We start from the raw sequence: 24,666 nt of genomic DNA on the forward strand, positions 1-24,666 counted from the left end.
ACAACCACACCAGATCTTAATAATTTTATTGAATCCACTAAAAAAAAGAGAGACAGACATTGGGCGCACGTTGTCAAAGAGTACAAAGTTCACATTTCATTTTTTTTTACAATTTTGTTTTAGAGTCATAGGCTAAAGGTTTAAGGTTAATTGTGTCTTTTTGAGACAAAGACAACTTATACTTTTATTGAAAGAACAAATTTGTAGATAAGCATTTACATAGCTATACTCTGGTTAAGGATAAGCTTTCTCTATTATCTAGAAAAATAGAAGTGTAACATCTGATAATTTCTTTTAAGGTCAGGCAGCTGGGTTTAAGGAAGAATATTTTATGTTTAAAAATAGATATGGTCTAACAGTGACTTTTCCTGTAATAGACCTATTACAGTCAATGGGGCAAGAATTAGGAGAGAGATGCCTTGTAGGAATATGCAGGGCCAGCTCTATCATCAGGCAGACCGAGGAAACTACCTCAGGTAGCAGATGCTGGTGGCAATGCCCTAGACTTCCTCTGTCTTGGAGGGCAGAATAGTATGTACCTTATGTTCAGTCTTATGCTCTTCAACTGACCCGATTCAGCAAGGAACATCCATTTAATCTTCTGCCATCCCACTTTCTTAAATAGGTTTTAAATGTCCAAGCTTCTCTCTCTCGTTCCCACTTTCCCCATCATCTTTGGCTTACTTAAATTGCTGTAAACTGAGCTCAAAGTGCAAAAGTAGTTTGCACTCAACACAACAGGAGGGAGATAATGTTTGCTGCCTTGTGGATTGGCCACACTATTTGACCACATTCTGATATAAATGATTCCCAATCCAGAAATTTGTGGTAGATGATGAGGGTTTCACCTCTTCAATGAAGGAGGAGATCTGTATGTGCATTTCTTTCTGTGTACATTTGCTCCCATAATGGCTTTGTACTGAACAGCTGCTTATCTGAGCCTAGGAGTGCTATGTACACTTCAATCAGGTCTGTATACACATCACAGTACACACGTGGCACAGGACAGGGTCCTTATCTTTACTAATGCAAACATGCCCCTTTGTGACAAAACAAAATCCATTGCATTTTTCCTAATAAGAATTTGTGATTGGAACTGCAGCAGAGTTGATCCGGTTTTAATTTCCTTCCCAAAAAAAATCACCACCATAATAAAGTGGCACTTTTAAAATAGCACTGCCCACTATTTTAAAAAAACAAAACAACAACCTCAGAAGTAAAATGGAAAATAAGGTTGTGTGGGCCAAGGGATTAAGCGTAGAGCTCACAACAGGTCATTTTTCATTACATCCTAATACAGAGAAGACCATTTAGTGGTTATTATGGGAATAATCTGCTCAGGGTGCGATAGGAATGTATGGAATTTTGTTACTTAAAATCCAAAGGAAGTTTTGTATGTGTTCCCTCGCTTTCCTTCTTTTTGTGATGACAAGAACAGCTGGAGAAAACTCATAACATGACTAAATTGATGATCTATCATTTATATTTAACTAAACCAGACAGCAACAAGAAAGCACTGGTTGTAATCGAATAACGTTTTATGAAGGAAAATCTTGTTCAGCTTGTGGCCTATTTTATTTTCCACCACACTTGCTTTTGTTGATGAACTGGCTTTTTTAGTTCACAATGGAGCCTTCCTTACTGGCAGGACCAACAGGTGAAGTGGAAGTTTCAAAGATGTAAATTGCTACTTGCATCCCTTTGTAGAGTTTGGCTACCAATACAATTATGGATTGGTATCAGAGCATGAATCATATTGTGTACAGTAAAATCATATAAATATGTCACTGATCTGGAAATAATAAAGTGCCCTGGTTTACATATAATTCTAATCCAGAGCTCCATCAATACTCCAACTTTCATTTATAAGCTGCATGCTGGTAACCAATGATTCTCACTGCAAATATGACTGGAAAAACAAGCCACATGGCTTCAATTTGTGGTTCATTTATAACGGCATATGAATCAAAGATCCTGGTTTGCCTCTCTCCTAATAAGCCAAATGTGTAAGCAAAGAACTAGGTATGGTTTATGACTCTGCTTTTTCAGGGGAAGATATACGTTTTGCATCATACCTCCCAGAGAAGTACTGTTTGTATATTTCTTTACCAATCAAAGGACAAGCCAAACAGGAGTGATCAAGCAGCATACAAAACCAATCTGACTCATTCACAATAATTGGAAATAGAATTCTGATTACTGTAACTAGTGAATTTGGTTAATGTTTGACACTAAAGCGGGGTGTGGGGAGATTTGCACTGTGTTTTGCAAAGTCTTGTGGTTCAAAAAAGATCAATGGACTTTTAAACATACACACGCACACACACACACCTGATACTGGAATGCTCTATGCAAACCACTAATGTCTGAACCTTCACCTTCTTGTCTTTTCTATGCTCTCATCAGATTTCATCTCCAATCGGCTTCTTTCTCTACTGATACTGCACTGCAAACACAGACTTGTTTGCTAGTTAAAGCCAAACGTGACAAAATTCACAAGATGGCAGAAAACATCAGGTTTCCGATAACGGCTGGACATTTTGTATTTTGGACAGTGTAACAGGTATTTTGGATTCTCCTGGTGCTGGGGCTTTTGTGACTGGGTGTGCATGGGCTTTTATGTCAGCTATTCTCTCTTTAAATTTTTGCTGCAGATACTTTTCTTCTTTGGAGTAGCTTTTTGCGAATGCGGACATGAGCAAGCAGGCTGCCGTCATGGTTCCTCCAATGCAAAATAATACCGCTCCTGCCAACTTGCATACCTCGAGGGCTCTGTTAAACTGAACAGCACGTGTATCCACCACCACAAAATCTTCTACTCCAAGGGCTTCGATTTTAGGGGACACTAGGAAACCAGCTACAAGAACTATGACCCCGGTGAACATAAACACTGTTCCTGAGATGAGTCCGACCTAGAAAACAAAAACAGTTTAGAAAAATCAGCAAAGCTGAATGTGATGGCTTTTGTGTTTGAGCTGCTAAATATATCTGACATGTCATGGACATCTGTCATTGCTCCTGTGGAACATGCCATGCTTGAGGTCCCCTGAGGCTTCTGTCATGTAGAATTTGAGGAGACAGATGATATCTGCAACATTAACCAAATCAATAAGCAGTGGAGGAACACAGTGGCAAGGAAGAGTCTGCAGAAATGTGTGCAGATATCGAAAGTGTGCATAGACGCTTTTTGATCTACCAAATTCCCATTAATTCAATGGGCTTAATCCAGTTGGAACTAGCAGTGGGGCTAGGTCGTATATCTTCATGTTTCAAGGAGAAGAAGGCATAATAAGAAAAAAGAATAAAATTCTTTTTCTGCTCTTTAATATGTTCAAGATGAAATTGTAACAAATCCAGCAGCCATAAAATATACTTTTTCAGACCTACAACTTATGACATTTCCCAGCTAGCATGGTCCATTGTAGTATAAAAACCAGGAATTTTTCCAAGCTCTGAACAACTCAGTGTAATTTAAGACCACTGATTGCCATTTTGGTTTTGTGCGTGTACCACAAAAACAGCATATAAAACAGCCGTGGTTAACCTTTGCTTGTCAAATGTTTTGGGCTTAAAATTTCAGGCACAATAGCTAGCATCACAAATGATAAGAAATGTAGTCTGAATCACCTGGAGGGACAAAGGTATTTCATCTTTGTGTTGTCGAAGGCTTCCATAGCCAGAATCACTGGATTTCTGTGAATTTTCTGGGCTCTATGGCCATGTTCCAGTAGCATTCTCTCCTGACATTTCACCCACATCTATGGCAGGCATCCATAGAATGTTTCTAGAATGTGGCCATACTGGAACATGGCCATACAGCCCGGAAAACTCACAGCAGCCCACTATTTCATCTCTTTTTGGATACAAAGGCATACAAAGAATCTGGTCTTACCAGCATATTAATGGGAGGCTGTGGAGTCAACTCTAGCTTGACTATCTCTGTCAGTATTCCATAATAGTCAAAGTGCATTAGGCATGGTCGGTCTCCCAGGCCACTGATTGGCTGTGATACATTTTTCAATAGATGGTGAAAGGCTTTTAGGGGGTCTGATAGGGATGTCAAGGGGTTGGAAACACTACAGGCCAAAGAATCCTTATCCCTGTACTACAGGCATACTCAATGCAAGTGGACTTGTCTGCTGTTTTTGTAACTAAAATATTACCAAGGAAGTCAAACTAAGTTGCTTGTTGTGTGCAAACTTCCAAATAAATCAAGCTAGAATTCAGTCCATAGCCATATCACATGATAATCTGATAAATTATGCAATACTCTTTAACAGTAGCCTATTATTGTTTATCAATTGCCTTTTGGCTTGGAGCCTTCTAGATGTGCTGGACTACAGCTCCTATCAACTCTAGTTATGAGGCGAAATGGCCATGATAACTTCGATTGATAGGATTTGCTGTCTTGACAGCTCTGGAGTCCCCCAGGTTAGGGAAGGTTGATGCACATGAATAGAGAGGAAATCTAAATCTTCACTTTTTAGTTTTTAAAATATGGTTCTCCTTTTAGGTTATTTTCCAGTCAAGATGAGGTAAGATGTAGAAGGGCCCTTTGGGTTAATTCATTCTGAAAAATCTGAATTATAATTAGATAATTATTTGATAATTTATAATTACATTTGCTTGGAAAAATTGGTCTTTTTCTTTGTAACTTTCTAACTTTCAAAGTACTGTTGCTTGAAGGTGTTTGGACTATAATTCCCAATATTAAAAGGTGCTCAGGCTTGGTGGGGGAAAATTTTGGAAGTTATAGTGGTTGCTGACCAAAAGGTTGACAGTTCAAATCCGGGGAACGGGGTGAGCTCCCATTGTTCACCTCAGCTACTGCCAACCTAGCATTTTGAAAACATGCAAATATGAGTAGATCAATAGGTACCACTTCTGCAGGAAAGTAACTGTTTTCCATGTAGTCATGCTGGCCACATGATTTTGGAGTGTCTATAGACGACACCGGTTCTTCGGCTTGGAAATGGAGAGGACATTACCCCCCAGAATTGGACACAACTAGACTTAATGTCAGGGGAAACCTTTACCTATACCTTTATAGTAAAAATAAATAAAAAAGAAAGCAATTGTCTGCAGAATACTCTCTTTCAGTTACAGAAAATGCTGTGCAGATCTGCAAAGCTTCTGAACATCACTGAAGGAGTTCACTCAGTATCCAAAACTTCCCCCTCCGCTGCTTATTTAAGGTTATCAATGCAAAGAGGAGATTCAAGCAACTGGAACGCCCAAACTGATATGTAGTTGATAATGCAGGACAATGACAAAGTAGCTGTACCTTCCAGAATGCCGAGCTCCACCTGTTAGGTGACCTCTGAATCTGAAAATCATCCTCATACTCCCAGATGGATGCTGTGCAGTCCTCATAAAACTGATGCAGGTAAGACCGAACACCATAGCGCTGGTAGCCACTTTCTGGGGTCCCCTGTGGCCCCTGCTTGGATGCAGAGATATCCGCATAAGCACTCATCTTTCTCCCCTGCAATGAGAGAGGTGATAATAGTACCATTTTCATAGACTCTAGTATCATTTTCAAAAGCAGAGGTAATTTGTCAGAGATTTGCCTTTATGGATGTGTTGCCTGCAGAGCCACAGCCCCAAACATTAACCTTTCCAAGTGACGGGACATGGCTTGTCTTGGACTTGTCTAAGATAGTCTTATATAGTCATAGTTTTCTACATTTATCAAGACCTGGCTGTGTGGGGGATTCTGGGAATTGTAGCCGAAAAGGGAGTTTTGCCAAGGTCTGATTATTACAAATTCTGTCAATCAATCAGTTAATGAGTTTACATATATTACATCGGGTAGCATTTAGAAGCACTGCAATGCTAGTTAAATTTTATTATGCCTCAGAGCTATTGTAAATGGTTGTTTCTGCTACATGACTTGACTGCTTCCCCTCTTAAGTATTTTGGCAAGAGTATATGAATAGGAATGCATGAGTAAGGGTGGCATCAGCAAAAAATGAATGTACCTTGCAATCTAAGAATAGACTCTTATTTCTGTTTATAGACCTCATTGATTTATTCTAATGCAAAGCAAGGTTTCTGCTCTATAATTTCTATTTCTAAATTTATTTTTTGTAATAGTGAGTTTAGTTTTTAAGTCACTTTCCCATTAAGCAGCTAAAACAACTGTCAAAAAAACCCCAGCCCTGCCTATCTTACTGCATCAACTTTCCACTTTAAATTATAGAGAAATCTGTAGGACATGACATTAACAAATGCTATTTTCATCACTATGACAACAGCCACCAAATCTTTCAGATTACATTCACCCAAGGTTTGGGGTTAAGATGCATTATTTGTTTCTTCTACCTGCTGTGAGTAGTATTTTTCCTATTGGCTTAGGAATGTCAATGCTTTGTGAAAATATGTTTCTCTGCTGCTTGATCCTCTTATGTTTTCCCCTTTTCACATACAATGCAGAAAGACCAACAGTCTGGATTCAGAACCAGCCCCTCACAGTGTATAACACTTTACAGAAACTGCTTTATAGAGGCACTATTAAAATATAACAGAGTGCATGTTTAGCTATTCTTCCATTTTCAGGTGACTGGTGACAGCTTATGAGGCATCACCAGAATGGTTTAAAGCTTTAAAGAGTTATGTTTTCCAAACTACTATTGAAGCATGTAAAAATCACTTGGTGAGAGTGTTAACTAAAAAATGCAAAGCACAAAGCTGATTGGTTGGGCCACGCCTGAGAAGCTAGCTGAGCCTGGGAGCTTTGGTAACAGTTACATATTTAGATTTTCTGTGCAGGAAGCTTGCCAAGACAGTATATTTTTGCCTCCTAGCTGCTGGAGGAGGATCCTCCACATGGACACCAAAGACCAAAGACCATTTTGAATCTCTTTCAAAGGAGTGTGAGTCAATGCAACTATTCACATGACTGTATATATGTTGCTCTACATAACAAAGAGCAAATACCTTATTCTTTGCTGATAATCTGTGTGGCCTATATTTTCTCTAGCAAGACAGTGTGTGGATTGGTAAAGATGTGAACGATGCATGATTTTCATTCCTCCACAATTACAACTCCCATGATCCAGCAGTCAGCATTGCACTGGACATACTGGTTAGGATGTAGTTTGTGTTATTTATTTATAATACCAGGAGCAAATTGAGGGTACAGTTATAATGTATTTTTAAAAAATCAAACAAAGTTAAAAACTTGCCATTATCCTAAATGTCCTTTGACCTCAGGTGTTGCTATAAGAAGATCCTCTATTGCGCAGGGCTCAGACTGCATTGAAATAGGTGGTCTGTGGTTTCCTCTTCTCCACACTCACATGTTGTGGACTCCACTTTGTGGCCCAATTTCTTAAGGTTAGCTCTGCATCTTGTGGTGCCTTCCAAGTCACCCAGGCTTCTGTATGCTTAGGAGGGCGTCTCATTTAGTATCAGCCACTGATTGAGGTTCCAGGTTTTAACCTGCTACTTTTGGGCTCTTGCTTGCTTAAGCATTTCTGTAAGCATCTCTGTAGATCTTAGGAAGCTGTTTTTTGATTTAAGGCATTGGCCAAATTCTCTACTATGCGCTAAGAGCTTCACAGGTCTATACTTTCCACTCTGCCCCAGAAATTGTTACATGCCAAGAAGGGTTCCTACTGGCCCACTTATTGGTGGTAATGATGAAGCAGCTGATCTCAGCTTGGAGGAGAAGGAAGAAATGAGAGTACACATACCTACATTTTCCTTCCTCTGAGAGCTCAAACAATTGCTTCATCATCTGAATTCCTTCCTCCTTCCTCCCTTCCCCACCTGAAAGGGTCAAAAGTGGAATCTGCCATTGAGTTTGCCCCCCCCCCCCCCCGAGTCTTGGCAGCTTCCTGGCACAAGGAATGTTTTAGATGGAGCACAAAGTGTTAGGAAATTGCTTTCTGAACCATGTTAAAAAATCATGCACATGCAAGACATGCAAGACACATTTGCCTATGTGTATGCCCCAAACATAAGGCTATCCATGGTCCCCAAAATCTTTCCCTCCAGCTTCTGCTATGGGTGTTTTATTACAGTGGAAGCCTTTTGGTCTCTTTTCTTCACTGTCAACAGCTAAAGCAGCTGTTGGTGGAAAATTATGAAATCAGTGAATTGAAAGGGGGTAGAATATAGATAGCTGAAGAGGAGAGCTTGGACAAATTATGCAAACACACAAATACACAATGCTCAGAATCCACAAGCTAGCTGGGAGCTCGAGTCCAAAAAATAACTTTTCCAGCTTCTACTAAGGAAGCCAAGTAGCTTGCACCACTTTCTGCCTTTTGGCAGAAATGCCTTATTTCCCATGCTGCTTGATCAGTTTCAACTTAGGCTGTGTTTACCTTGCATTTATTTTTATTCTGTTTTACCCTGTGTGAATTGTTTCATTGCTATTTACTTCTGAACTCCTTGATTTCTTGATGAAAGCTGCCCTGAGACCTCTGTCATTTTCAAAGCCTCTTAACAACTGTAGCACTTATCTGTGTGATGCTTTGGGGAGAGTCTCAAAGGAGTGTATGTGTAGGATTTTTGTAGGATTTTTTTATCATGTCAGAAGCAAATTGAGAATATACTGCAAGTCACTTCTGGTGTGATAGAATCAGCATCTACAGAGACATCACCCAGGGGATGCCCAGATGTGTTACCATCTGTGGGAGGCTTCTCTCATGTCCCCGTGTGGGAAGCTGGGGCTGACACACGGGAGCTCACCCTGTTTCACGGATTCGAACTGCCGACCTTCAGGTCAGCAGTTCAGCTGGCAGAAAGGTTTAACCGCGGCTCCCTTTTTGGGATTGGAAAATATCTCTGGAATGATCTCCGCATGGACAACAGTATAATCTTCCTTTCAATGCCAGGGATAACACGTGCCTTCTCCCTTTTCTACTGTGTAGAACTGTATTGTGAATCAAAACTAAAACCTGCAGCAGTAAATTTAAAAATGGAAGCACAGTCAATTCAATTCATAATTACAATTCATCATTGCAATTATTACAAGCTGATAGGAGATAAAAAACAGAGCTGCTCTGCTGGACTGACTCTGAATGGTACTGCAACTATGTGCCAACTGCAAATCTTCCACTTGAGAGAAAAGGTATTATCTTTACCATCTGAAGGCCAGCTGGAACATGCTTGCAAGACAAAGCTATTTCCACTGAGGGAACAAGGAATTAATTCCAAATGCCACATTGTCTTTCTTCCAATGTAATATCTAGCTTGTTTCCCTTCCTTTCTTCTTGGGATTTGTAAGACTTGCTAGATTGTAGATTGTTTAATTCAATTTCCCCTCTGCCCAAAGAGGTGATGAAGCCAATGCTGTTGGAGATAACAGCATCAGTCATCTGTTTGGCACTGCATGCATTTCTAATTGAATGCTTGAAGAGATCACCAGTGAGGCAGAAGGGAGTTCAGGAACCATTACCATCAGTAAACAGCACCATACATTCTTCCTTATAAGGGATGAGGGGCATTTCTTGGAGGCATCAGTTATACATTGATGACATCTTCAGTTGTGTTATATGGGGCAATTCTGTCCATTCTGCAACAGAAGTCAACTGGGTTGAAAGTGGTCAGTGGCCCAAGTAGCAGAAGGCAGGTTTCAAAAGCCAAACAATGTCTGCCAAAAAGGATGTGAGTGTCTGGCTTTTGCTCATGATCTGTGTCTATTTTTTTCTTTTTCCTGAACAAGGCAGATTGTAGGAACAGCAGTATGCAAGCAGAAGATATACAGTCTGTTGGATGAAATATGTTGGGATTGATGCATGCCAACACTTTTGTGTAGTGCTCAGGCTAACCAGAACATGAAAGCAACAGCTCATTTTTGTATCCAGGTTGCTCTTATGGCATTGGTGGATATACAGTGATTTTATATTCAGCTTTAAAATTCCAGGACTATAATCCAATATGTTCACAAGTGAGAAACACTCTGTGAAAATATTCAAGGCCTAGATCAATCTAAAAGTATCACGACTTTGTAAACTGTTTAGATGAGGAAAAGATTCACACACAGAGACTGGGATGAATCAGAAGCACCACTAATGCAAGCCCAAGAAATGCTGAACCAAGACCAAGAACCTGAACCAGACTCATAGACTATCTTTTAGAAATCTCTTGAGCCAAAAACTAAAAGGTCACCCGAAGAAGATTCTCCAGAAAAACTAGTCCCCTTTACACTAGAGCTCCAATGTCTCCAGGGATTGGCTGAGAAGAAAGTGAAAATTGGGCTCAAGGCCAAATGGCCACCTCTTCAAGATTCTGTTCCCTTCAAATGGAGGAAGTGCCTGAAAGGGAGTTCAATCTAAGAAGAAAAAAGTGGTCTCTGCTGAAATCTGGGTTTTGGCCTGTTTATGCTCTGGTAGAACAACAGGAAAGGGGTAAGGAAACCACATCCATTAGATGTGTGCCAGATAGCTCCTCAACCTCACATCAGTATGCATAACATAAACATTCACAGAAACCTGGAATCCTGCACAATGTCAAGGGCTTCCTGGGATATTTTCACATTAGCAATTAGGAAACACCTTGCCACTCAGAATGGAGAACAGGAGGAGCTCAAGCCCTTCTCTTGAGGGTTAGGCTTGGGAGTCTGAGCCATCTGAATATCAGGGAAATTGAACCACCAAGACGCCCTCAGGTGCTCTTAGGTAGAAGCAAGGTGTTTCAAAAAGATGAACCCAATTTGAAACCATTATAATTCTGCAACCATGAACTGTTTTCTTACAGCTTCAAAGGGTGAGACTTAACATTTCAAATGATGACTGCTAAATCTCTCTCCGAGCACACAAACAGCTCCTAGCCTCAGCTATTTGCAAAATGATGAACCCACAATATAAGGCCTAATGAGAAATTCTCCATTTGTGGAGTTATTTTTTTAGATTTGTATCTTCCTCAGAATGGTTAGTAAGACTTGATAACTTGTTAAACTGCTTGTGAAATATATTACTTTGAAATTGGGTCCATCATTTTGAAACACCTTTATATTAAATGACCACTATTTTGTTGTTGCTTTCATGGTATTCAGTTGGGTGATTTTGATAATGGTGATGATGGCTTTAATTCAGCATGCTGTGTTCTCATTATTTTGTAAAAAAAACCTATCTGCAAAATTAGTAATGACTTGACTGTCAATGTTGAGCTGACCCTATCTTAAAAACAGTTCCAGAAGGAACTGGATGTGAAGTCTTAGCTCTGCCTTTTCCTCTCCCCTGCTTTAGTTTCCCCTGTTCATAGGTTTTCCGAATACTGTAGATACCTTCCTTTGTATCAGTTTTGGGTGGAGCTTAAAATCCCCCCAGAGGCCAGTGTTAGTTGGTCTATTCCATATGCCTGTATAGAGCTGTCTTGCTGGATTCCTCCTCTTTCTACAGCAGAGCTACTGTGACTTAGGCTTGGGATTGTCTAGTAACCCTAGGCCTAGCAATCCAAAAACAGGCATCCTTAGCACCCGCATTCAGCAGTATTTTTTTTACCAGCAGTCCAAAGGGCAACAGAAGCTTATGACCAGCTTATGCTTCACAAGAAAGATTAAGACAGTTTATAACCATCACTTTGCACCAGAGGCAGGAAACTTTCAAAGACTCCAGAGAGAGAACAGCAGCCAGCAAAGGCTTCTTTTGTAATGTATTGTTTTAAGTTACCTTATGATAGTCCCAGGTGGAGTTAACCCTTTATTCATATTTATTATAAATATTTAATAAATATTTAATAAATATTTATTCATATTTATTCATGATAATAAATATTTATTCATATTTATTCATGATAGTCCCAGGTGGAGTTAACCCTTTATTCATATTGTTTGCAGTAAACATATTTTGGTTATCTTTTCACCTTGCCTAAAGTGCCTCTGTCTACTAAGAGTCTTAATCTTAACAGAAGGTATACAGATAGACCCCAAGTAAAGCCAGACACTATAGTTTTCCCATAGGCTTGGATGTGCCATCACACTGGAAGACACTGTATACTAGTCCATCTTTTCACCTCCTCAATATGTTTTCTGTCTTATGGAAAAGACGCTGTGGTGATGATGAGGAGGAAGCTTAGGAGTGGAGGATGCTGCTATTTAGAGTCTTAGTAAAAACTACTGAATGAGACAGGATAAGGGTGAGATAAAAAGGTAGTTGTCATAATTGCATTCTGCCTATCTGCCTAACTAGTGGTTCCCAACCTTTGGTGCTCCAGCTCTTTTGGACTTCAACTCCCACAATTCCTAACAGCTTGTAAACTGACTGGGATTTCGGGGAGTTGAAGTCCAAAACACCAGGAGGACCAAAGGTTGGGAGCCACTAAGCTAACCTCAGATGTTTATCAAACCCCATACCCTTCTGCTTGAAGTCAGGGTAACACATAATGGTTTTAAGAAAGCCAAGTGCCACCATCTGAGGAAATGAAGCATCATGCTACCAGGATAAGGGTGTTTATAAAACCATCAGGGGCACTCCAGTTATGCAACAACGTTTAATGTCAGGTGAAGACTTGCCTATATACTCAGACCTTTTCAAATACCATATGTAGTTTTGGTCTCTCGGATTTACAATCTGTGGTTATGATTTGGTGGTTGCTATGTGAGAGCTAAATTATTTATTTACATTTCTGATTTGATGACTCAATATTCCATTTTGGGTTTGTGTATCAATTATAAGACATGCAGAAAAGTTTATGGTAGGAGATAGCACACAAATACAAACAAACAAAGAGCATGGAACCAATGCTTTGAAAAAGCCACATTTTATAAATTGTAACAAAAGTTCACAAATAGGACACGTCACTCTTTGTCATTGAGTCTATTTAAGGTTGTTACCTTAAAACCCTTTCACCCTACTATCAGTAGCAACTATTTTTACAAAATAAGTAACACACAAATATTATTACTTGCTTGTATCTTGTTTATTAAAGAATGCAGTACAGATTTTGAAGCTCTTTTCAATTGAAATATCAGATTGGACTTCAATGTTAAGGGTTTTTTTGCATGGAAAATTATTACTATTCCTGAACTTTTCACAGTAGTTCAACTAGATTTGTATAATGAGTATAGTCATGAAGAAACAAAGAAAATGTACAGTCAGATCTCTGAAACATGCAGCTGCATAGTAGGTAATCCCATAGCAACTTCTGTTGCCATGGGAAAGGTTGCTTTGCATGGTTTTTGAGCATTATTATACTCCAATGGCACCTCGCAGCTGTGATCAGATTTGTGAATAGATGTATTAAATGTTCAGAATGGTGCTACAGAGAAGACTGAATGAAACTTTAATTCATTTAATGGTATTTTCATCAGCAATTGAGTCAATGAACATTAAACTAAACATAAGAAAAATAGAAGAGGTCCTGGTCTCAATCAGTTTAGGGACACATCAAACACTAAATAATTTTCATAGGTCGGCTTTCTAATATCATGCATAATGGTTTTTTTCCGATCTAGGATTTTGGAGACATGAGTATGTGTCTAGTGTGGTTATATTGCCAAACAAGGGGTGCATCTAGATTGCAAAATTAATGCAGTGTCACAGAACTTTAACTGATATGGCACAATGCCATGGAATCATGGCAGTTGTAGTTTTACAAGGTCTTGAGTCTTATTTCTCTGCCAAAGAATGTTGGTGCCCCACCAAACAACTACTCCCAAGATTCCATAGCATTAAGCCAAAGTTGAAATGGTGTCAAACTGCATTAATTCTACAGTGTAGATGCACTCTAGAATTATAGCAACCTGTATTCTAATTACTACTCAGCTATGAACTTCATTGAGTGATTTTGGACTACCAATCCTTACTTCTAGTAGTATTACTCTGAAGATGAGAGAAGAGAATCATACACACATTCACCTGAGCTCCTTGGAGAAATACGTGATCTAAATGAAGCTAACTAACCAGAATACACACTCAACTGATACACTTCAGTAGCTTGCAGCCTTTTATTCTAATTAGAACAATGAAGATGCAAAGCATCTTTTGTTTGTCACCTCAGCATAACAAAACAAAGCTGTTAAGTAAAGTTTAATGAATTTTGGATAAGATGTTCAGGAGCTGTTTTCTAAACAGATGGTTATATTTTACAATCCCAGCCACTGGGAGAGGCTGGGATAGGCAAATGATCACTGCTGTACCAGTCCAATGTTTAAAAGTTTATGGCTTTTGAACTTAACACCAGCCTTGTTCATGAATACGCTTTGTAGTACCAATGTCTGCAGCTTTTCTAAATAAGTCTCATATGCATGTTTTCTGATTATGATTGAAGACTATTCTGAGAAAAGGATTATACCAAAAGTACTAAAATAATGTTTAGATTTACTTCTTGAGAGAGCCATTAATTCTTATTGTATTCTAGTTTTACATAATATGGATACTATAATAACTTATTCCTTATACTATAATAACTTATTATAGTTAGTTTGAAACTCATAATGATAAACCACATGGCTACTGTGGGCATAACAACAATAGTACCACAGTCCAGGGGTTCAGATTCAAAGACGTAGTGATATTAATCTGAAATATAAATATACATTCCCTCCATGCATCCGAGAAAGCAGACTTATACCTACACTATAGAATTAATGCAGGTTGGCACCACTTTAACAGCCATGGCTCAATACTATGGAATCATGGGAGCTATAGTTTGGTGAGGCATCATCACTCTTTGGCAAGGAAGGCTAAAATCTTTGTAGAACTACAAATCCCATAATTCCATAGCATTGAGCCAAAGCAGTTAGAGTGGTGTCAAACTGCATTAATTCTATAGTGGAGGTGCACGCTTCGTCTATAAAACCTTATGCTACCAATTCTGTTCTCTCAGTTAATTTCTTAACTGACCCCTTTGCATACCACAATCCCCCCTCCTTATCAAAATGCCATTGTTGCCATGTCCACTACTGATTTATAATAATAGAATCATAGAGTTGGAAGAGACCCCAACGGCCATCTAGTCTAACCCCCTGCGCTGCAGGAATACACAATAAAAGCACCCCAACAGATGGCCATCCAGCCTCTGCTTAAAGCCCTCCACAGAACGAGGCGCCACCACCTTGCAAGGCAGCATCTTCCATTGCCAAACAGCTCTTCTTGTTTTGAATAAACTCATCTGAAGTAAGGGGTCCTATATGCAAAAACACAATATGGGTTGCATAAATGAAGAGAGATATATTGCTTAGAGTTTTTTTTAAAAACAAACAACAATAAGTTGTTTTTTTCACCATGGAAACAGCATGGGCAGGATTTCCAAAAATGCATTTCTCCTGTCCAGAGGAGACAAATATCCTGATTGGTGTTCGTGGGCTTGAGCATTCCTCTGCATTTTAGTGTAACAGCAAGAAAAAGAGCTTATCTTCCAAAGTAAAACAAGCCCAATGTCATAATGTGAATAGTACTCAAAGCCTATCCTGAAGCACTCTCTCACATTTTGAAGGAACCTTTGCTCATTTCTAACCTGATTACTAATTTGGAATAACTTTTTGCTTTACTGCAGCTCCAAAAATTACAAAACAAGTATGGAAAAGAACTAATATTTTCAAGCTCCGCTAATTGCCATTGGCATCATCACATTCTGAATAGTGTTTGCTATCACCATGGAAGTACCAGTGGGGTGTAGCCACATTTTTCTGGCATTATATGTTTTCCTGCTGAGAAAATATGATTTTTTGTAGCAGAAGTACATTTAGACTCCCTTGCAGCTCTTAAGGATGGATATCTCTGTATCTGTGAGACCACGGTGGTGCAGCGAATTAAACCACTAAGCTACAGAACTTCTGACTGGAAGGTCGGCAGTTCAAATGTGTGGGACGGGGTGAGCTCCCATTGTTAGCCTCAGCTTCTGCCAACCTAGCATTTCGAAAACATGCAAATGTGAGTACATCAATAGATACTGTTTCATCGGGAAGGTAACAGTGCTCCATGCAGTCATGCCAGCCACATGACCTCGGAGGCATCTATGGACAACACCAGCCCTTCAGCTTAGAAAAGGAGATGAGCACCATCCTCCAGAGTCAAACTCGACTAGACTTAATGTCAAGAGGAAACCTTTATCTTATCTTATCTATCTATCTCCAGATACTGGTCCAAACAAGGCCTTAATTGTTCATTGACATTGATGCATATCATGTATCTGTACATTCAGGTGAATAACAATAACAGAGCTTAAAAGCTCACATGCTCAGCTGTCAAGTGGAAGAATCTAAGCCCATAACACAAATGCAATGCCATCCAATTGTATAACATGCACAGTTCTGTTAGGTAACGCATCTCTCTAACAAGCCAACATGAGTTGATGGTGGGGAAATATGTTCCTCTCCAACTCTGTTATGCTCTGTTAGAAAAGTGTGTCTAGAATTTAATTGCTGAATATTTCCTGGAAGGAATAATCAAACAATGGCCATTAAATTATAAGCAGAAGCCTTTCTAATTTTCTTCAAATGATATCCAGGCTACTGCTTTGAAAAACAAGCCTTGAGTACATTTTAAACAATTGAATACAGCCGGCCCTGCTTATCTATGGATCCCACTATCCACAGATTAATAATTTTAAAAATAGTCCTCCAAAGTGGTTCCCATCCTGTGGGCTGTGGACCACTAGTGGTCTGCAAGAACTATTGAGTTATAGTTGAAGGAGCAAAATTATCTGCTGAACTGTTTATTCAAGTGCAGTGGTTCCCAATTTGTGGTCCATGGACCACCAGTGGTCTGCAAGAACTAAAATATGGTCCGTGGCCTCACCATTACTATACCACTGCAACAAGAGCAACTGGTCTCACGAAACCTTATTATAAACCAAGGCTTATTAAATATAGTTTTCTGTGGATGAGCAGATGGCAACTACTGGATGGCATATGTTCTGTTTCAGAAACTAGAGCCAATGTGGTCTATCCAATGCAATTTTCTGAATCAGCACCCCAAATAACCAAACCAATTCTAAAGTTGACCAAAACCTGATTAATACCCTTTTGGAATTAATGTTGGAGAGTGGTCCCTGGTCAAAGTGGTCCCTGGTTAAAAAAAAAAAAGTTGAGAACCACTGCTTCAAAGTAAACCTTGATTTTGTCCACTTTATATAAGGAATATTATTATATTATGCCACTACATATAATGGTACTACAGATCCATGGATTTTGATAGCAACAGAGTTGTTGGAACAACCCCAATAGATACCAAGGACCCGCAATATACTTTTTCCAAAAAGTGCCACGGTCTAAATTTCTTTTTCTGCTGAAGGAGAGTCTGCAAATACTGTGGACTATCCTGAAAAGACAAATAAACAGACCCAGGAGCAAATAAAGGCAGAGTCCTCACTAGAAGCCAGCACTGCCATATAGAGGCCATCATACTTGGGACTTATCATGAGACAAAATGGTGCATTATAAATGACTATAATGATTGGGATGTGGGAGGAAGTAGAAAAAGAGGACTCCTTTACAAGTGGATTGATTCCATCAAGAATCAATTGAGTTTGCAAGACCAGAGCAAGCAACTGATGCCGGGACTCTCAGATGTCTGTTATTGGGAGAGTTACTATACACTGAAGCCTACTGAAAGATAGTTAACTACAATAACTTGTCTGGTGGGAAACCATGGCGTGGGTGGGAATGAGGTTTAGAAGACAAGGGGTGTGATAACCCATGATCAGGGGCGGCTCACCCATTACGCAAAATAAGCATTTGCAGTATAGTTGATTTTGCCCAGGGGTGCTCTTGAGGCGCTCTTGGGGGGAAATAGACCTTGACATAGGCAAGTTGTAGTTACTGGAATGTATAGTTTACCTACAATCAAAGAGCATTCTGAACTCCACCAATGATGGAATTGAGCCAAATATGGTACACAGAACTCCCACGACGAACAGAAAATATATATCAGTGATTGGCTGGAGGGGGGGGGGTGTGCCAAAATACTGTTTGCTTACCATTGAAAATTACCTAGGGCCGCCTCTGCCCATGATCTACATGACCCTGGAGAAGGAAGGAAGGAAATAGGGAATGGGATGCCTTGTGCTGTGCTCTCCTTGCAGGAGGTCGCTCTCCAAGGTGCTGAACGCCAGAGCAGCGAGCCAACGGGGCCAGCGTCCAAAGACTCGCTCTCTCTGCCCCATAAACTCATTTCTCTTCCTCTGTTGGTGTTCGGAAGAGAAAGGTTTCAAGAGCAGGCCAATCTTTTCCACAGTTTTCCCTTCTGAAAAGAACTACCCGCTTTCTCCCCGCCCAACGTGGCTACCTATTCCACGCCTTGACCACCAGCAGCCTTCATCCAACTAGTGTGCCCTTTGGGAGGGCTAGAAGGACAGCCTGAAAGTTGGGAGAAGGAAAGGGAAATGCAAGGAGAGGGAAAGAAGGAGGCGTCCCATTAGGAGCTAGATCTGTTTCCAGTGTAAGTAGCTCCCCATTCACAGGAGACCTCTCTCCTTCTCCCTCTTTTGGGAGAGATGGTGAGTTGCTACACACAGTTTGCACGAGCTCCAAACAGTTTTCCAATGCTGACATTACTCCTCAAGGCCCTCTACTCCCTCAGGTGTGAACGTCTTCCTATCTCCTCCTCTCCCCCCTTTTTTTGCCCCGAAGCAAAGCCAGTTCGGGAGGGCTGCAACTGAGGAAGGGTTGCTTGATTACCTGATCCCAATCCTCCGCCGCCTCTTCCTCTTTTTCCTCCTCCTCCTCCTTCTCCTCCTCCTCCTCCTTCCAGGCCGGGTGAGCAAATGCAGCCGGGTTAGCTGCAGATCTCTCGCTCGGTGCCCATCTCCACTCTGAGCGGCTCCAGCCTCAGACGCCACGTATTATTTACCAAAGCCCTCTCCTCCCCTCCCTCCCTCCCTCCTCGAGCCTGGCGCGCGACCCGTGCCTGCGCACTGAGAGCCACGGAGCCGCTGGGCTCTGCAAAGGAAGAGTCGGGGGAGGAGCCTTCAAGGCTTCACTGCCCATCTGCTCTCCTTGCCCAGGCCTGGCTTGAGGGACGGGGAGGAAGACAGCCCTGGGAAGCCCCCCACCACTCTGTCCTTAGTTTTTGGCCTGTCATTTTCAGCCAAAGCATAGATAGGGAAGGATTGGCAGCACCAGTCCTTGCACACAGCAACAAAGGGCACACCATCCTCTGCAAGGTGCCCAACAGAGTAAGAGTTTGGCACCTGCTGGCGTTTGGCTACCAGACCGCTGTGGATGTCAAAATCTCTGGATGCTCTAGTCACATTTTGCTATGTGCCCATAGGATCTGTTGGAGCTTGGTAAGGACACCTGCCTTCCAAAATGGTGGATGTTCTTTGCTCAACAACAACAACATATTGTCCAAGGCTTTCATGGCTGGAATCATTGGGTTGTTTTAGGTTTTTCGGGCTGTATGGTCATGTTCTAGAAGCATTCTCTCCTGGAATTTCACCTACATCTATGGCAGGCATCCTTGGAGGTTGAGCGATCAGATGGTGGGGGTTTGGCATCTGTTGGCATTTGGCTACCAGACTCTGTGGATATCAAAATCTCTGGATGCTCTAGTCACGTTTTGCTATGGGCCCATAGGATCTGTTGGAGCTTGGTAAAAGACAGTCCCCTGCCCCCAAAATCATGGATGCTCATTGCTCAACAACAACAAGAACAACACATTGTTGAAGGCTTTCATGGCTGGAATTCCTGGGTTGTTGTAGGTTTTTCGTGCTGTATGGACATGTTCTAGAAGCATTCCCTCCTGAAGTTTCGCCTGCATCTATGGCAGCAGGCTCATAGCCAGGATTTTGATTCGGGGGTGCTGAGTTTGATTCAAAGGGGGGGGGGGCTGAGGATCTACCCTAGCATACCTTTTGTATCATTATCCCAATACCCCCATGCATATGGGGTATATTGAGCATGGTGATCAGATCATGATATGAATAAACAGTTTAAATAATGTACCAATAAGGCCTTCTCGTGGACCACCCTGAGAATTTGGGGGGGGGGGGTGAAGCCCCTTACGCCCCCCCCCCAGCTACATGCCTGTATCCTTAAAGGTTGAGAGAACTGATAGAAGCTAGGCAAGTGGGCTTTATATATCTGTGGAATGTCTAGGGTGGGAGAAAGAACTCCCTTTCAATTGGATTATATGAATCCGCACTGCCAGATGATCTAGGATAAACAGAAAACCTGGGATCAGATCCTGGGATAGAACATGGCATACAGTCCAAAAAAACTACAACAACACAACTTTATTTTTGTATCCTGGCACCATCTCATCAAAGGGACTCAGGGTGGCTAACATGGGGACCAAGCCCAATCAAACATAGATTAAAACATAAAAGCATCACACAATAAAGTTTATAAAAACAACATTGTAAACAGCATAAAATAACATCATCAACAACTAATAGCCTGACATGGTAGTCAAATACTAACTCGGGTGGGCAGGGGCTTGTGCAATAAAGTTGTAAGGACAAGGCAATTGGAAAAAGTGGAGGAACCAGATGATAAATTAGGGCTAAAGGGCCATATCAGTTAGAACACTATATCTATAGGACAGGCGATAGTGGCAAAGTGCAGGAGCCAACTATTGAGTTATGGCTGAGGGAGCAACATTATCTGATGAACTGTTTAGTCAAATCTCATTATATAGTGCAGTGTTTCCCAACTTGTGGTCCATGGACCGCCAGTGGTCTGCAAGAACTAAAATATGGTTCACAGCCTCATCATTACTACACTGTTGCAATGAGAGCTACTTGTCTCACAAAACCCTCTTATGAGGCTTATTAAATATTGTTTTCTGTGGTGAATAGATGGTGACTACTGGATGGCATGTGTTTTGTATTAGAAACTAGAGCTGATGTGGTCTATCCAATGCAAGTTTCTGAATCAGCACCCCAAATAACCAAATTGAATCTAAAGTTGAGCAAAAACTGATTTGTAACTCTTTTGGTACTAATATTGGAGAGTGGACCCTGGTCTAAGTGGTCCCTGGTAAAAAAAAAAAAGATTGGGAACCACTAATATAGTGGGACCCTGAAATCCACTATGGTTTGGTTGTTGGACACATCCCAACCCCACGATGCCAAAATCCATGGATGCTACAATGGGCCCCTGGTATTCAATGAAATTTGATATAGAACACACACACGGCATACCAAAATTTTTGGATGCTCAAGTCCTATTACACAATTTTTGTTCCTGGGTTATAAATGTAATTTCCTAAGTTCATCATAAAAACATGGATTTTAAAAAATTAAACTACCAAATCTTTGTTTTTGTGGGTCATCCTACAGCACATTTTGATTAAAGGTTTTCAGTGAATATGTCACAGAGTCTCAACCAATTCAACATAGTTTGTGGCAGCCACGAAAACGAAGTATAACTACTTTCAAAGTAAGTACCACATAATTAAACAGGAAATAATACTTTCAAACCAGGAACAGTTTTTTCTCTCTCCAGATTTTGTTATATAGTGTTGTACTGTAGAGTTTGGTCCCGGAAACCATTCCCTCTGTGGATACCAAATTCCATGGCTGCTCTAGTCTCATTATATTATGAACCTTTGGTATCTGCTGAAGTTAGTTCCATGAAAACTGTCCCCCTCCTACCATCACCAACAACAATATTTATTGGCATACACTAACAAAATCACAACACAGATATGTATAAAAAAAGGAAGTCACGGATAAAAAAAGAAAAAAATGATGAAAAATTACCAGTCTCAAGAATAGCACTTGCAATAGTCTCACAAAAGGATGCAGTAGAATTGTTCAGGAGGTACAGACTTTTATAATACTTTTGCCATTGAGAACACTGCAAAAATGGACCCCCCTCATACCAAAAGCAATGGATGGTGAAGTCCCATTATATGGTGGGCCTCTGGTATCCACTGTGGTCAGTTCCACAAATCCCAATACCAAAATCTGTGGATGCTCAAGTCTCATTATATTATGTGCCAACATATGTGGATGCCTAAATGCCATTATAAGCGGCTGCAGTGGCAGAGTGGGTTGAACCGCTAAACTGCAGAACTTGCAGACCAGAAGGTCATTGGTTCAAATCGGCAGGATGGGATGAGCTCCCATTGTTAGTCCCAACTTCTGCCAACCTAGCTGTTCAAAGATATGCAAATGTGTGTAGGAAGGTAACGGTGGGAAGGTAACATGGAGCACCATTACCTTTGGTGGGAAGGTAATGATGCTCCATGCAGTCATGCCAGCCACATGACCTCGGAGGCATCTACGGACAACAGCAGCTGCTCAGCCTAGAAATGGGGATGAGCACAACTAGACTTAAAGTCAATGGGAAACTTTTACCTTTACTTTTAAGTGCCATTATATAGTAGGCCCTTGGAATCTGCTGGGGTTAGTTTACCTGGATCACCCCTGCCCCATCCCCTCAAATGGTAATAAATTCCATTGGACTCTCAAGCAACCAGCCAAAAATTATAATGAAGAAATAATATATTAAAGAAAAAATAGCTGTTTTTATAAATCAGTAAAACTGAGTTAAATTAGGCTTATTTACTTTCAATTACTATATTTCAATATTAATATCACATCAACACAGAGTTTATAGCATGGTATAGTATAAGCTACAGCACAAGGTTTTTTAAAAAAAATATATTAATTCAAGCAACCAGAAACTACATTTATGCAGCATCAACCAATGTGTGCCAGTTAAGTGAAAATCTACTTTATTCTGCTAGTTTTTCAACTGTTTCCAGGTATTAGAGTAATAGAGTAAAGCCAACACATCTATATTCATTGCAGATCATTTTGGAAAGATGCTTAAAAACATCTGGCTCTGGGCTCTCATGCTCTTCCTTGGAAGGTGGTTTTTTTAAAAAAACCTAAGCACTATTTCTTCACTGTCAATCTACGTGCATAATATATTAGCTCTCTTTTAGCAGAGGAATTGTGAAGATTAATGGACTGCTTAAAGGTGTATATGATTCCACAAAAAATCTTATTCTACATTGTTCACTCAACAGACTAAATAACCTAAATCCAGCTCAGAGAGCAGGTAGCCCTCCAGGTGTTGTTGGGCTGCAACTCCTATTTATTATTTCTTTACTTAGAGCATTTGTATCCAGTCCTTCTCAACCCCTGAAGGGGTCTCAGGATGGCTTACAATTGGCAGTCATTAGATGCTAACAAAGAAACAGTTAAAGCACAGCATTGACATAAACAGGTAAACAGCAATAAAAGAGCATTTAAAAAGCAATAAAAATACATTAAAAATATTGGCCCTAAAATATTAACACAACCAAGCCTGAGTCCGCAAATCCAAATCATAGCCCAAAGTTCCAGTCCAAGGTCTCTTAATTGACAATTATCACGAGTCATTATTACAGTTGTTGCTCAGCCAGCTGCCCAAATGCTTGGTCCCAAAGCCAAGACTTGAGTTTCTTCCTGAAAGAGAGGATAGAAGGAGTCACCCTGATTTCACTTGGGAGTGCATTCCACAGACGGGGGCCACCACCAAGAAGGCCCTGTGTCTCATCCATGCTAATTGTGCTTGTGAGGGTGGTGGGATCAAGAGAAGGGCCTCCCCTGATGATTGTAAACTCTGAGGTGGGTCATAGAGAGAGTAGCCTTAGCTAATGAGGAGGAATACTAGGAGCTGCAATATAACATCTGCAGTGTTAGATAATTCCTATCCTCATCTTAGATGCAAAATGTTTAAATATGATTCAATGGGACTATGAGCTGGTACTGTCATGATTAATTGCTTTTGAAAAATACCACTCTTTAGATTGTGTGTTTGTGACATCTACAATGAATACATTGAACTATACCACTTCTTCATTACTCAGCGAGATAAGTGGGGTGAGAGAGAATTACTACACAAAGAACCCCCTTCTGGAGAATAAAGGTGGGCAGCAGATATTGAAGAGTTTTATCTCTTTAATGGCTGTGTTTGAAGAGGCAATTTCAGCAGGATTGGATGGGAGCCCCCAGTGGTGCAATGGGTTAAACTCTTGTACTGATAAGACAGTTGATTAAAAGGTCGGTGGTTCGAAGTAGGGTGATCTCTCATCTGTGAGCTCCAGCTTCCCATGTGGAGACATAAGAGAAGTCTCCCACAGGATGGTAAAGCATCTAGGTGTCCCCTGGGCAGTGTCCTTGCAGACAGCCAATCCTCTCACACCAGAAGCGACTTGCAGTTTCTCAAATCGCTCCTTACATGGAAAAAAAATCAGGAATGGACAGCATGAAAAACAATATTGGCTATGTGTTCTGTTTCCTGGCCATATAAAGCCACTACATCTTCTACGCAACCATTTCACCTTGCAATCCTAATTGGGTGTGAAGTGATTTTTATGGGGACCAAAGCAAGGGAAAAAATTGCTACTTTTTGATGAAACAAGGTCCATTGATGAACTTATGGTTCCTGATGTATTAAAGAGTTTTGCAAATTCCAGATCATACAGTGGAGAATGTCTGTTTGCAGTTGATCTTCCATTTTTATGGAAGTTGGTGTGTTTAATTAATATGTTCTCTCTAGGAACTTCTAATTCCTCCAATGTGACTCTTTAGTCAACACCTCCAGAGCATCCAGTAAAGGAGATTTCACCTGAACATTAGGAAGAACTTCCTGACTGTGAGAGCTGTTCAGCAGTGGAACTCTCTGCCCTGGAGTGTGGTGGAGGCTCCTTCTTCGGAAGCTTTAAAATAGAGGCTGGATGGCCGTCTGTTGGGGGTACTTTGAACGTGATTTTCCTGCTTCTTGGCAGGGGGTTGGACTGGATGGCCCACAAGGTCTCTTCCAACTCTATG

The 24,666-nt window shown here is 40.7% G+C and overlaps 1 protein-coding gene across 1 annotated transcript; it reads right to left on the reverse strand.

Annotated features, from left to right (window-relative positions):
- Window positions 1-9: 9 nt before the first annotated feature.
- NRSN1 (neurensin 1) lies at window positions 10-18,770 on the reverse strand. Its single transcript, XM_060774900.2, has 3 exons — window positions 18,575-18,770; window positions 5,285-5,485; window positions 10-2,912 (listed from the first exon to the last, which is right to left on the reverse strand). Exons 2-3 carry the CDS (start codon window positions 5,474-5,476, stop codon window positions 2,514-2,516), a joined length of 591 nt encoding a protein of 196 aa, XP_060630883.2. The 5' UTR covers window positions 5,477-5,485; window positions 18,575-18,770; the 3' UTR covers window positions 10-2,513.
- Between the last annotated feature and the right edge of the window lie 5,896 nt (window positions 18,771-24,666).

The sequence above is a fragment of the Anolis sagrei genome, chromosome 4, assembly GCF_037176765.1.
Source record: "Anolis sagrei isolate rAnoSag1 chromosome 4, rAnoSag1.mat, whole genome shotgun sequence".
Classification (NCBI taxonomy): Eukaryota; Metazoa; Chordata; class Lepidosauria; order Squamata; family Dactyloidae; genus Anolis; species Anolis sagrei.